This window comes from Canis lupus, chromosome 5, assembly GCF_011100685.1.
Source record: "Canis lupus familiaris isolate Mischka breed German Shepherd chromosome 5, alternate assembly UU_Cfam_GSD_1.0, whole genome shotgun sequence".
NCBI classification, from domain to species: Eukaryota; Metazoa; Chordata; class Mammalia; order Carnivora; family Canidae; genus Canis; species Canis lupus.
This window is the reverse complement of record NC_049226.1, coordinates 55,152,203-55,166,972: the sequence shown is the minus strand read 5'-3', so window position 1 is coordinate 55,166,972 and position 14,770 is coordinate 55,152,203. Positions and strand designations below refer to the sequence as shown.

General features: G+C 49.4%; 1 protein-coding gene across 9 annotated transcripts in view; it reads right to left on the bottom strand.

The window, feature by feature from the left end:
- SSBP3 (single stranded DNA binding protein 3) overlaps positions 1-14,770 on the bottom strand; it is a 164,822-nt gene that overhangs the window by 121,459 nt on the left and 28,593 nt on the right. For 3 of the 9 annotated variants that reach the window (XM_038537452.1, XM_038537455.1, XM_038537458.1), the window contains exon 1: positions 14,193-14,280. The exons of the other annotated variants lie outside the window; for them this stretch is intronic. In XM_038537452.1, the coding sequence (XP_038393380.1) occupies positions 14,193-14,265 (73 nt within the window). In that variant the 5' untranslated portion in view covers positions 14,266-14,280. Of the gene's footprint in view, positions 1-14,192; positions 14,281-14,770 lie in introns of those variants that run through there. 9 annotated transcript variants of the gene reach the window in all.

Here is a 14,770-nt window from a genome sequence, read left to right as displayed (position 1 = left end):
CATGGAACAAGCAGAGAAATGCTGCCCCCAACAGAGCAAGCCCTCCCAGGCCTCAGGGAGGAGGTGAGGAGCCCATTCACCCTCCTCCCCACAGGCCGGATGCCAGCAAACAAGCAAGGCCCTAATCAGCGGTATATATCAACACAGCATCTATGAACAGCAGAAGTGACAGCCAAAATCAAGACAAGTGACCTTACTGGACATACCAGACATATTCAGGCCTTTCACACCACTATGATACTGCCAGGCAACGTGCGTTATCATTAAAAGGTAAAAGGCCTCGTTTTTTAACTCTCCCTGACTGGGAGGCGTGGTCAACTCCCCCACCACGCACCCCACCCTTTACCCCTCCCTCCCTTTCTCACTAAAAGAACGTGCAACCAGAAGTTCTCCTGGAGAGAGACTGGGGGGCATAATTAAAACAGCTCAGGAAGGAGGGGCTTAAGGCCCGGCAAAGGTTTCTTGGGTGGCTTAAGACAAAATACAGCATATACATCTTTTCATTCCTGGTCTGGCATCTTATTTGCTTATCTTCACTCAGGTATTCACCTCCGTGGTTAGGACAAGCAGAGAAGACCATCAATCAACACATCCACGCGAATATCCTAACAAGGGAAAAAACCCTCCCTCTTCTCACGGGTCATTCATTTCCTCACTCTGGCCCAGCTCCCCAAGAGCGTGCTGGGTGGTTGATGTCAATATTGCACCCCTCTGGACAATCCCCAACACAAATAGGTGCTCAGTTAAGAACAAACTTCCTCTGGGCGCTTCACTGGCCCAGCCAGCAGAGTGTGCAACTCTTGATCTCAGGGTTGTGAGTTCAAGCCCGTGTTGGGTGTAGAGATTACTTATAAACAAACAAACAAAACTTCCTCATGCCCACTGAGTGGTCTACTCCACAGAGCAGACTCTCCACCAATAGTCCTCTCGACCCCCCAAAATAGGCCAGGCAACCCCACCAGGGGTTGCTGTGTGGAAAAACAGTCTTCACTAATGAGTGGGGGACAGGCGTCTGGGCTGTGACCATCAGGCTGAGACCTCCACTGCACCCTGGACTCCCCGAGGCACCCTGGGTACCCTGAGGTGGGCCCTACACAGAGGCAGGGTCCTGTGATCCGCAGAAGGAAGTCAGTCCACCAGGAAGGAACACCCAATGGGACATTTCTCCCTCTATATGCTCCCAGCCTTGAAAGCTTCAGGAAATAGCAGGTCCCCAAATCTAACTTTTTTCATAGACCAGGTAGTTGGTTTTCTTTAAGTCCCAGTTTATCTTCTTAAGCTGTCCAAACATTTGCCAGAGTATCTCAGCCACATGCTAGGCTGCCCTGGAGGTCTGTTCTGCTTTTAGTGGTCAATTTTTTCCCCTCTTTCTCTCCCCTCAGATAATAGCAGAGCCTCCCATTTATAAGAGCTGCGTGCCTCCCGGAAGTACGAATCTGCCGGGATGGGGCTAGTGGGCCAGAGTGAAGGGTGGTCTCCAAGTGTGTCTGCACAGCACACCGCTGGTTCACTCAGCCACATGTTTACATACACGGAGAGTCTGGGAGAGGGGGGTGGGGCAGAGGCCTCCCAGCCTGCCATCAGCCATCAGGATGCGACACTCTCTGGAGGGCATTCCTGGGAAGGGAGGCACCAGGCCTTGGGAAGCCCACTCTAGCACAGAGCCCTGAACGCCCAGAGACTATTTGCTGAGTCACATCTCAGTTTCCACAGGAAAATGATAAAGACATTTGCTCGTCGTAGCTGTGTGAGATTTTTCAATCCAGAACTGCAAAGCTCTTAAAAGCACACTGCCTTGTTTTGCCAATCTGGGAAATGGGGACAAGTGTTCCCTTCTCAATTTAAAAGGGAAAGGCCAAGGGAGGATACACACAGCTTTCAGCAATGATGTAAGTAATGTGCATTTCTTCACCTGGAGCAAAAGTATTATTTTAACACAATTCAAAGAAATGTGAGACAATCTTGCCACCAAATCAGCCATCTGATACCACACTGACAGTTACAAAGAAGAGGGGTAACCTTTATTTATACTCCTCCCCTCCCCCATCACTAACCACAGTCTCCTCAGGCCCTCAAACAAGTAGCCTCTTAAAGAAACAACCTGTATATGAGTGGGGAGCACAATACTGTTGTCCCTGAAACCACCCTGTGTACCACCTTTTTTTTTTTTTAATTCTTGGGTGACACACAGAGAGGCAGAGACATAGGCAGAGGAAGAAACAGGCTCCCTACAGGAAGCCCAATGTGGGACTCGATCCCAGGACCACAACCTGAGCCAAAGGCAGACGCTCAACCACTGAGCCACCCAGGTACCCCACCACCACCAATTTTTTTATGTCAAAATAAAATGCTAAGAAAGCCATACAGCAACAAAAGCAAGATTTATTTCCTCTCTCGCTGTAAAGGTATATCATAGGGAAGATCTACAGGAGAAAGATAGAGGGAAAGGTTTGCTGTTTTGTAGTAAGAGAGCTTCCTTAATCAGACTTAGGCTGGGATTTACCATATATTACAACTCTTCAGAGTAGAGTAATTGGCATAGTTAGGTACTCCTGCTCTCTAGAGAAGCTGGACAGGCTACCTCCCCAGTTACCAGAGGGGAAACAGACCAGGCTCCTGGCAAGGTCAGGCTCAGATTTGGTCCTGTAACTCAAGTCAGAAATTCTTCCCTGCAGACTAGTCTCATGCAGACGAAAACCTTACAAAATCCAAAGAGAACACTCTAGAGCTGGGTTTGGCAAGTTAAGGTCCATGAGCCAAATTGGTGACCCACCACCTTAATATTTCTTAATATTATTTCTTAATAAAATTTTATTGGAACGCAGACACACCTCTTCATTTCTGAATTATACATGGCTGCTTTTATGCTATGATGCAGAGCTGAGTGGTTGAAACAGAGACCATACAACCCACAAAGCCTAAAATATTTACTACCTGGTCCTTCACAGAAAAAGCCTGCTGAACCAGAGTCCAACCAATCCACTACACAAAGCGTGTAATAATAAATGGGTTTCAGAATGAGGACAGCTAGTTCAGCACCTCCACTTTTGGAGATGGAGAAACTGAGGCACAGAGAGGAAGAAGTGACCTGCTAGGGTCAGACTGCTACAAAGACCGGGAAGTCCCTCCTGCCTTTCAACCTAGCACTCCTTTCAACATAAAGCAACAAAGCAACAGGTGAGGCTTCTCACAATAAAACACCACAGACCAAATAATAATAATAATAATAATAATAATAATAATAATAATAATAATAATAAATAAAACAAAACAAAACAAAACAAAACACCACAGATAGGAAAGCCTGGGTAGTTCAGTAGGTTGAATATCCAACTCTTGATTTTGGCTCAGGTCATGATCTTGCAGTCATGAGATCCAGTCCCACGTTAGGCTCCTAGTTCAGCGGGGAGTCTGCTCTAGATTGTCTCTCTCCCTCTCCCCACTCACGTGTTCTAATAAATAAATAAATCTTAAAAAAAAAAAAAAAAAAACAGTGACAGGAAAAAATACAAAAAGAAAATTAAATTCTACAAACATATTAATGTTTGGCCCAGGCTTAATATCAGCAATGTAATAAATGGGGAGGGGAAGAGGACATAGGATGGTCTAAGCAAATTAACATTCAAAAGGACAGACTATTTTAAGCCCTTTAGAAAATACCCCTTCCAAATACCCAAAGCACATGTGCTAATTACAAATCCTGCCCTCTCCCTACCCAGGCAGATGGCCACTCCTTCTTACCGCAGTGGCAGTGAACTTGGCAGTCCTGAACTGAAATGGTCTTTCTTTACCAGTTGCCTGCAATTCTAGCTTCTCTTGGTTCTCACGCAACTCTGCCCTTGAGGAGACCAAATTAGTGAGGTTTGTGCTCATTTTTACACTCTAATAATTAAGACTTCTCCCAAAAGGAGTGCTCAGCACTCTCCCCCAGAACAGTTGTGGGAAATTGGGTAGAGAGGGAAATGGAGATGGAAAAGACCCAGGCCTTCATAGAAGGGACAAGAGGGAGAGTCAGAATCCACATCTACCCTTTCCAGAGCTTTCCTCAAACCAGCACTAGGGAAAACACTGGACAACGTGAGCAGTGCATGGAGATGAAGCAATATTACAAAGTGAAAATTAATTAGCTGGCATGTTGACAGAGGCTCCATTGTGCCACACGGTGAAGCAATCCAAGTGCAAGGGCATCACACACAATGTCGAAAGGGCCTTGGCAGCCACAGGTACAAGAGGCGAGGACACTCTCTGTTGTGTTACCAACATGGTTCCCTCAAGGAAGGTATGCGTGTGTGTGTGCGCGTAATGGCTAGTAGAAGACTAATCTGGAGGTAGATTTTCTTAAAAATCTTCAACACAGCAGTGACCAAAATACAAGTAAGATTCTATTCTTTGAGAAGCTAAAGGGAAGGGCTACCACTGAGGAACAGCAAGAAGCTTGCCTATGAGCCACCGAGTGGCCCGAGAGCAGGACAGGCAGGTGGACGCCAGGAAGGCAGATGCTCTCCCACTCAAGTGACAGAACAGAGGCAGGAGGAGGCCCATCTACCATAGATATTAGTGGCTGGAAGTGCTCCTTTATCCGCTTGCAATCACTCTATCCAGCCCTGTCATGAACTGGCACTCCTGCCACCCCTACACTGCCATTCCCAGCTCTGCCAACAGCTGCCTCGCCCCACCCCAGCCTTGCTCACATTAGTTGCTACACTCCTCCAGCCGGGCTGTCCTGGAAATCCAGCAGGCTGTGCACCACTGCCGTGAAGAACACCAAATACCTGTGCTCCGATCTAAGCTCAGACATTTACCAGCTCTGTGACCTAGGTCAGGCTGCTTAACCTTTCTCCGCCTAACTCCTCACTGCTACGATACAGTTCTGGCCTCAGACTTCCTCCTCGTGTGGGCTAAATGAGTCTGTTTATGTGCAATGATATGAATACTGACACAAAGTCAAGCCTAAATAAGTATTAGTAAGGCCCCCAACTCCTCCTTCTTAGAAGGCACTTCCTCCAGAAAGCCTTCCTGAAATCCTTCCATGGTTTAACTGCTCCGCACTGGAGCCTGTAGCTCCATCTGCTGCTAACACCTCTGGTGGCATTTATAGAGGACTTATAGCTTATTTTGTATTCGCAGCTATTTATAATCATTGTTGTCCACGTGACTCTGAGTTGGGCAGGGTACTAACTACATCCATTCCCATATCCTGCAATACTGGCAGCACAACCCAGGTAACTTTCTGGTACCTTCATTTGTAGTACCTTCATCTGGTACCAATACTGGGCCATTACATTGTTCTCTCATAATTCTCTCAAAAACCCCATGATGCTCTAGACTATTACCCAAGGATACTAGATGGGGGATCTGACACTTACTCTCCCTTGGATGGGTGACTTAGAGTTACAGAGTTAGTTAGCACGCTGCTGTTTAATTCTGGTTTGCTGAAATTAAAGACACAGAGTACCCATGCAATAGGGCCTTGGGCCAGAACTGGACTGGGTTTCAGGGCTGAACCAGAGCAGATATTCACACATGTAAATGCAAAGAAAAAGTGCAGTGGGGGTAGGGTTAGGGGGCAAGGAGATTCTCCTCAAGTTTTATTTTATACACCTCTGTGTTTTAGCAATATTTAACCCAAGAAGTACTTTAACCCAAGAGGTACTAATCACATAATTAAAAATTAAGAATCGTGTTACAAAAAAAAAAAAAAAAAAAAAAGAATCGTGTTACACTCATCTCCAGCAGGACCTATAACCACTCAGATTTCACTCTAACAAAATGTTGAGATTCCTGGACAAAAGGCTTGGTACAGTCCAGCTTTAGAGTCAGACAAACCGGGCTGCCAGTCTCAATATTATCTCTCTCCTTATATACTGCTCAAGGTACCAAAATTCTCAGAGCCTTGAATCTCTTGAGCAGGAAGGGAACCTGACCTCACCCTGAGTTTTCACGAGGCTCGCGTTAAGTGGCAAGTAGCTCTAATGTAGCGGTCTGCACACAGGAGGCCAGAGTATGGCCACTGCCCCCCCTAGCTTTGAAGGGTTTCTTCTAGTCCACATCCACAAGATGGTCCTTCTCCAACATGATCTACTCGGGCAAAAAAAAAAAGAATGCTATCAACCACCATTCCTGCCCATAAACCCCCAGCCCCGAGCCTCCCCTTCTGAGAAGGTCGACCACCCTTTAGGAGCCAGGCAAGATTCTGGCTATAAAACCAGTGACAGAAACCTTCTGGCAAATGAGGCCCCTGATGTCCCATTGTCTCCGTAGTCCAATCTGTGCCTCTTGCACAAGGTTTCAGGGACATAAAAACATTCAGATAAATGGGTCTCTACTACAGAGCTCTTACATGGGGAAAAACCTCTAAATCTAAATCAATTAATACGTATGCAGTCCCCACCACTGGAGCCAAGCTTCAGCAGGGCAAGAGGAGAAAGAACAAGGGCCGGGTCCCAGCCCTCCAGCGCCAGACTGGCCAGATAAGGCCGCACAGCCAACAACGGGAGGCCCTGCACTGACTTCCCGGGTGTGGGTTACCGAGGTCAAGGCTACCAGTGCAGCTGGCATCTCCTGACACTGCTGGTTAGCACCTTTGCCAGGAACAATGCTGGCAAATGAAACTCAGACGTCTGTGAAGCAATGTGGTGGCAGTTCTGACGCACTAGTGGTTATAAGGTGTGCTGTGGATACCATATGACCCAACTGTTCCACATCTAAGAATGCTATCCTATGTGCGCACACCTTGAGCCATGAGGATGTTCACCTCTGTGTTGTTTACAGAATGAGAAAATTGGAAACAATCTTAATATCCCATAGCAAGGGACTGGTAAATTATGTTGCACTCAGGGAAGCAGAATACTTGGGTGATCACTGAAAAAGGCAGAAAGTATCTAATGACATAGAAGGGAGGAGGCTTATGAGAGCCCTTCACCTGACATCAAATCAGAAGCTTCGTGAAGAACAGACAGCTATGAAGGATGGAGATGCTATGCCACAGCCTGGGAAAAGAGACTTGTCTTTGGACTGCCAACTAGACCAACAGTAGTCGGGTGGCGGGGGGCGGGGATGATCACCAACTCACAACCCAGTCACTTCCCCACCTGCAGTATTTTTTTTTTTTTAAGATTTTATGTATTTATTCATGAGAGACACAGAGAGAGAGGCAGAGACATAGGCAGAGGGAGAAACAAAATAGGCTCCCCATGGGGAGCCCGATGTGGGACTCAATCCTGGGACCCCGGGATCATGCCCTGAGCCCAAGGCAGATGCTCAACCACTGGGCCACGCAGCATTCCCTCTTTCTTTTTTTTTTAAAAAGGGGGAAGAGGAACAGAGGAGGAGGGAGAAGAATCTTAAGCAGGCCCTACACCCAGCAGGGAGCCTGACGCAGGGCTCTATCTCACGACCCTGAGATCATAACCTGAGCTGAAATCAAGAGGTGGATGCTTAACCAACAGAGCCACCCAGGCGTCCCCCCCCCCCCACCCTTTTTAGTATTTCTGAAACCATTTTAGGATTCCTCAACCAAATAAGGTCCTGTAGTCAAACAAGTTTGAGAATCACTGTATTTTATACTATCTACCCACACCCCACTCCCTTTCTCTACCCCACTTCTGGGATCTGCAATGCATCCCAATGCACTAAGAACTCGAGACACCCTACATTTTGGAAACTGCTTACGCCTGCATTTCTCATGAGCATCTGGCTGCAGACCCTTCACTGAAAGCTGTCTGAATATGTCACTGAAATGCTAGGGAATGCTGATGGACTAGAAAGTATCCCGGATGTGGCCAGGAAGCATGGGGACCCTGTGCCTCTCACCTACTAGAGCATCTTCAGCTACATCATCTCTTTTTCCCGGGTGCACCCTCTCCACCGGAGCTGCATTAAATCAGAGGGCCACGATGGCCAGGAGGGGAGGCATAAAGGTGGGAAGAGTTCAGTGGGCAGGATCCTCAGCACCTCGCTTCCCTTACACTAGTGGACAGTTCCATTTTCTATTTTATTATTTGGTCTTCCACATAAGACTTCATGTAAAGAAAGGGCTCTCCTGCTACAAAGAAAAAAAAAAGTTGAAAAACCACTGAAGCCCTATAAGGTCCCTTCTAACTGTTACAGTTGACTTTCTTTAAATTTGTATTTCATGTGGGAAAGAGTCATCTCAAATGGAGAGGCTGGGCCAGTCTTCCTGGAGAAGGTGAGGGTTTGAGCTGAACTTGCTCCAAAAGACGCTCCACGGGTTTAGGGTTGGGGATGAACCAGGGAGTCTGCCTCTGGGCAGGAAGGTGGGGAGCGGGGTGACAGTGCTGGGGGAGATGAGAGGGTCTGTGCAACTAAGTGGACGGATGAAAAGGCACCTTGGAAACCAAGGTCAAGAATAGCCATGTGGAGGCTGGCAGCAAGAAATCGGCCGATGTTTGAAGAGTTATGCGATCAAAACAAGAGAGCCACTAGTTAGGTGACCGTGGCGGATGGTTTCTGTGGCTCAGCATGGAGGAAAGGCTGAGGTGAAGAAGTGCTCATGGTCTGGCTATCCAAGGTCAAATGCAGAATTCAAGGTTCAACTTGAATGAGAACTTCAAACTCAACCTCCACCTCAAACCTGGTATAGAAGGATGCCCAGCACAGGCCTGGATATTCAGACTCACCAACTAGTCCAAGAACATGTCCCAGGCATTCTGGCCAAGATAGGATCCCCAAGGATGGCACCCTAAATGGCCTCCTGGGCACACATACCCCTTGAGGTTATCACCCCTCCACCGCTCAGGATTCCCCACCCCCACCCCAACCCATGAGGATCTTTGTGTGGAATGGAACTCAAGGTGTCTGAAAGAGAAAGGCATCTGTGCTGCCTCCTCTATGCTTCCTCCAACCAGGAGGGTTCGATCACATTTTGGCAATTAGTGTGTCCCACCTTCCATCCCCTTCTGGATCCCCATCTGGCACTTCAATTCAAGCAGCCCTTCTTCGGTCAGCCACCTCACATCTTATGGAGCCTCTCCAGGGCCTTCTGGAGGCTGGCAGTTGGCTCTGGCAGAAAGGTACAGGACTTCCAACTGGAATCCAGTTACAGTACACATCTGACTTTCACTTATCTAGAAATCCAAACAACCAGGAAATGCACACGACGTCACTGGCCAATTTCCAGCTGGTGTGTGACACCGATGACAAGGAACTCCTCTTGCATGCCGATGTTATTCAACTAACAATAGCTGGCTGAATGTGCTATCGAAAATAATCGTGAACCTGGGGCACAAGGAAAAGAGTCACCGTGATCAACTTGCAATGTCTGACATGAACAAGGGAGGAGTGTTGGTGTGTGTGCCAAGCATGTGCCATCTGTCCTCTATACCATGACTAGCCCTTCAGATTGGATTTTACTTTAAGCTTCATCATATACTGGACATGTGACTTGGGAAAGTCACAAAAGCCACCTACCTGCCTTTTCATCAACAAAACAGGATAAGAAGCCTTGTCCATTACTCCCCCAGGACTGCTGGAGGGTGCCGACAAGCTCATGTACAAGAGACCGTGCTCTAAAGTATCCAGTGCAGGGGATTATGATATTTGAGGGATTATAGTTCCTCTCCACAAGAGTGGCCCCGAGGCACTACACGATCCTGAAGAGGCTTCTAAATCAACAAAGAATTAGCACGAGCGTGGTGGCTGTGAGGGTGACAGCCCTGATGAGGCGAGGCTCAATTCTGAACTTGAAAATGGTTCTCTGCTCCCGTCACACAGGACAAAGGGACACTGGGGTCCCTGTGTCTGCATGGATTCTTCCATTATTGCTTGGCACTAAGCTGTGGGCACACAGGCCCTGGAGACCACAGAGCCCAGTTTGCAAATCAACAGGGCTACCACCTCTTCCCAACAGTGGTGAGATGGGAGAAAAGCAATGACACCATTGCCAGAAGACCACCTAAAGGGGGTCTTGCGGTCTGGCAAAGGGCCATGCCGGAAAGCCGCCAGGCAACCCCAAAGCTATGGCCACTTCTTCCACTGCATTATTTTTGTAACTGTACTGGGTCACTGAACTGGACTTTCTGTATAGGAGCTGCACGTCCTTGTAAGACTCAGGTGTTGGAGGTCCATATCTGGTTTAGGCCAAGATCTGGTTTAGGGCAGGCTCATACACCTGTGCCCAGGGTAACTGCGTTGCTGGTGGAGTAGAGTCACTATCATGAGCTCAAGCATCCAAGTGGGGCGGGGGTGGGGGGGTGTCTCTGGAGTCTGGTTCTCAGGGGTTTGAGTGCTGGGTCTTCCATGCTGTGGGAGCCTGGAAACATCTTTTAGCTTCTCGGTGGCCCAAGTTTCAACCACAAAAATGGGATAATACCTGCCTCGCAGGGTTGGTTATGGCAGTGAAGTCACTGCACACAGGCAAGACCAGAGCCTGGCACAGACTAGGAGTCCACATGTCCATGAACAGGCTTCACCTTACACAACCGGCATGTCTGGAAGGCTCTCTGAGAAAGCCTTGGTGAAATGCTAAGCCTTGCCTTACGACACACAGGAGGGCCTGCTGGAGCCTTTCCGTGATGTTACAGGGGAGGGCAGGGACGCGAGCGAGACACACCCAACTCAGAATCTCCGTGCATCTTGTCAATTACTGTGACTGGATGCATTATCCACCCTCCAAGCTGTTTCCTTTCCTATAAAGTGAGGCTAACATCACCCCACAGGACTGATGAGAGGACCATCAATAATAATTACTAATATCGAGAGATAAGACACAATAATGAAAATGACTACTGTTTACCGGGGCTGTGCGCGTGCCAGTGCTGTGCTGGGCACTGTGCCCACATTTTATCTAATCCTGCCCAAGTCTCATAGGCTCCTGGCTTCTCCAACAAGAAGGGTGGGGGAGGGGAGCCTGCCTTTCGGGTGAGTATTTTCTACCTTGCAACCACCCCTCCTTGAGTTGCTGGGGATGACGGCTCCCAACCCACAAAGCACTCTCTGAGCATGCCCCGCAGAGCAAACTCCATCCAAGAACCTTACTTTGCTTCATGGACATGGGTTATTCTCGTTTTACAGATAAAGAAAGTGAGGCCGGGAAGACTCCTCAACTCGCCCAAATAGTGGGTCATACCATTAGTTAGCTAATGAGCATCTATCTCTCAGTGACTAGATCTGGATCCTGTCAGGCAAGACAGTGACTCAAAGCCAGGGGGGAGGAGGGGGGCGTCTCTGGATCCCGGCTCTGGGGGGTTTGAATGCTGGCTCTTCCATGCTGTGTGAGCCTGGAAAGGTCCCTTAACTTCTCTAGGGCCAGGTTTCCAACTGTAAACTGGGACAGTGCATGCCTCAGAAGGTTGGTTATGGGAATTAAGTCACTTCACATAGGCAAGACCAGCGCCTGGCACAGACTAAGAGCCCACATGTCAGCCACTGTCACTGTTCACTGTCCAAGGTCCTCCCCTAAGAAAAAGATCTGCACTTGCCTGAGACATGCTTCTCCTCTACTTACTTGTCTCTGTCTTCTTTGAAGCCCAGCTGCAACGTCTCCTCCAGAAAGCCCTCCCAAGCCCTCAAGCAGCCAGACACACCCCTCTCGGGGCTCCCCTCAGATTTGGCCTGGGTCCCCCTCCCAGCACTGACTCTGACCTATTCAGTCGATTGTCAAATCAATCTGCCTGCCCTTCAGGACAATCAACTTGATCCTCACCCAGTTCTGTACCCCTGGGACACCATGCTTTTGGCAGGACCTAGATGACATTCAATAAATGAAACCAAGTGACTGGCAAGCCACCCTTCCCAGGTTTCCGGTTCTTATGCCAGCCATCTTTTACTGAGGAGCCAGGAGTGCCAGGGAAGGTGCTGAGCATCCATCGCACATCTGCACTGCTCACAGACACCTATACCGTGACCCACTTTATGGATGGATAAACTGAGGCTCAGAGGGGCCAGATAATTAAGCTAAGGACACACAGCTAGAGAACAGCTGGACCAAGACAAGAGCAAATCTACCTGACTCCAGTAGACCTTCCTGCTTAGTCGTCCTCTACTTGGTCTTTGCTTTTCCTCCTTTTCTATTTTTGGGTGTGTATGGTTTAACAGTGATACGGTATCTTTTTGCACAAAGTGAGGTGTCCCCACATGTAATTTCCCCGTTACTAGGAACAATTAATAGCAAACCAACGGGCCTCTGCACTGGATGGCTCTGATGTGCCCAGGCCCTCCTCCCAGTGTCACCTGCACTAACCCACTGACACAGACACTCAAATGCCACCTGACTGACTGACAGCCTGGCTTCCACCTTCTTCCCTCTTCCCCTCGAGGGCCCCCAGAACCAACAGGGGAAGTTGGTTGCTAATGGCAACGGCCTTGGGAGCAAGGTGAGACCTAGCAGCCCGCTGCTGAGGGCTGGAGGGAAATTTTCAAGAGCCTCTGGGGCCTCTTTCCATCAATCAAGGCGGCCTCTTCCCTGCCTGGGCCTCAGTTTCCTCTTCTATAAAAAGCAGGCACCACCCTCCCTGATTCTAGTTGTAGAGCTGAGAAGAGTTATGGGAATCCAGGCAACTGGGCCTTGTGGGGGCAGGGAGTATGGGGCCCTGGTTGGATTTAGATGGGCCAAGCAAGTGTTTTTAAAAAACAGGAATACCTTCTGGCACCCTAGCTCAGCAGACCCGCCCCTCCACCCTCCCACCCCCACCCCATGCACACACACACACCCTGTAAGGGGCTGCTGCACACTGAGGCCTCAGAGTTGAGCGCCATGGGCTGAGCCTATTCCTGGCTGTGTGTGATCTGGGACTACTGGAGATAGAGCTACCAGTATTTTCATCCCATCATCCTTACTAGACCAGAAACCTGCTCGGACAGGTAAGACAAGCTATTCTCGACGTTTAGAGCTGACACCCAAGTTGTTCACAAGAAAAAGACATAGCTGTCTGGGGGTGGCCAGAGCAGCCACGTAACCGACAGGCTGGAGTCCTAGCTCCCAGGGCTACCCACAAGGCAGGCATGGGCTCCTCTGAGCAAACACCCAGGGAAGGCGGTCTCAGCCCCTACGCCCTTTGATACTAATCCCCTCAACTAGCCACAAAAGGGCAGCCACCCCATCCTTCAGGAACCAAAGCCCAGCCCCTCCCAGCTCAAGTTCATGACCTGGCCAAGCCTTTCCAGGATCATCAATACCAAATACCGAACATTTTCCAGAGAGAAACTGGTCTACAAATCACACTCAACTATCCTTGGTGGAGGCTTACACTCTCCCCACCTCATAGATGAAACGTCGTATTGTGAGGTCAAAGGAATGAAGCAGTCAGTGAAGCTGTTCATGGGGCACAAGCTTTCTCCAGGCCTCTGCCTCCCTCCTCGAAGCAAACTAGTACCCACTGGGCCCAGCGCCCTGCCAGGAATACTGAACACCCAGCCCTGGCCCCAGAGAACTGAAGGGGAGCTATAGCTCATGTCTACGACACCCACCCTTAACCCGGGGTGGGTGCCCTAACTGGCGGCCACTAGGGCATGATTTTGCTTTGAAATGCTTTCCATCCTCACTTTGTTGAAAGGATACTAGTCTAAGCTTATGCACAAAGATGGAACTCTGGTCTAGGGGAGGGGCGAAGGGCTGCTCCCCAGGGAAGACGTAAATGGCAGCATGGCAGGCACCCTACCTCCTGGGGTAGGAGTCTCGCAACAGGTAACTCTGTCCTATGGAAAAGTCAACAAGGTGGCAGAGAGGAGAGGAGACACCACCCAGCAGGCTGGAGGCCAATAACACAGCCCACCCCTCAGGTCAGCTGCCCGCACTGCCCACTAGTTTTCTCCTGTGAGGTTCTCCACTTGTCCACAGATGAGTCCAGGGCCTGCTTCTGTCCCCAGATGTTGGCAGGCCCCTCAAGTCAATGAGTTTATTAGCATTACGGCAAAAATCACCACAGCGAATATCACTGGAGTCTCAGGATAGCCTGACCAAAGAATGTCATCACCATTTTACTAATGAGGAAACCGAGGGCAGGGAGGTGGCCACCCCAAAGGGCACTTGATAAGGTAAACAGAAAAACCCAGAGGTGGATAACAAGCCACTAGGTACTATTAATTCCTGTTTGAGGTCCTCCATTCAGTTACAGGTTTATTAGCAAAGGAGGGTGGTGGCCCCAGCAGATATTACTGTTCAGGATGTGTACCAGTGAGTGACACACTCTGAATTCTTGTGTTCAGGTCGGAGCATCTAGTCATCTCTAGCTCACCTTCCTCAGGACTCCCATGCTGAGACTTGGCTGATGCTGCAAGGGGCCACCTCAGCAGCCAGTCCCCTTTCATTGACAGCAGTCACTCCCCAAGTGTCAGGGTGTGGACGGGAAATCGGCCCTGGTAAACCATCTCATGAGACAAGACACAGACACAGGCCACAGTCTCCCCCCTCCCCACCCCCACCAGAAGTCTCGTCATCAGGCAGAGAAGATGGTCAAGGCAAGCACTTCAGGGTTCATACAGGAATCGTCTTTTATGAAGCACCAGCTTTTAAAGAGAGAGGCACAGCCAGAGGCCTTCCTTTGGACTTTATCTGGACACAGACAGCTGCGGTGGCCCTGCCTATAACTTGAGGAGCCTGGGCGGCAAAACCTTGTCCACTGGGCAATATGGCACCAGGCCAACCCTGAGCCATCCGACGGGCACAGGTGGTACTGACCAGGCTCAAGGGCCTGGCACCGAAGGGGAGGAAAGGGGAGGAAAGGGGGGAGGACACACAGGGGAAGGAGAAAGGAGAGGTGGGGGGAGGGAAGAGGAGGGGAGAGGAGGAGAGGGGAGGGGAGGGGAGGAAAGA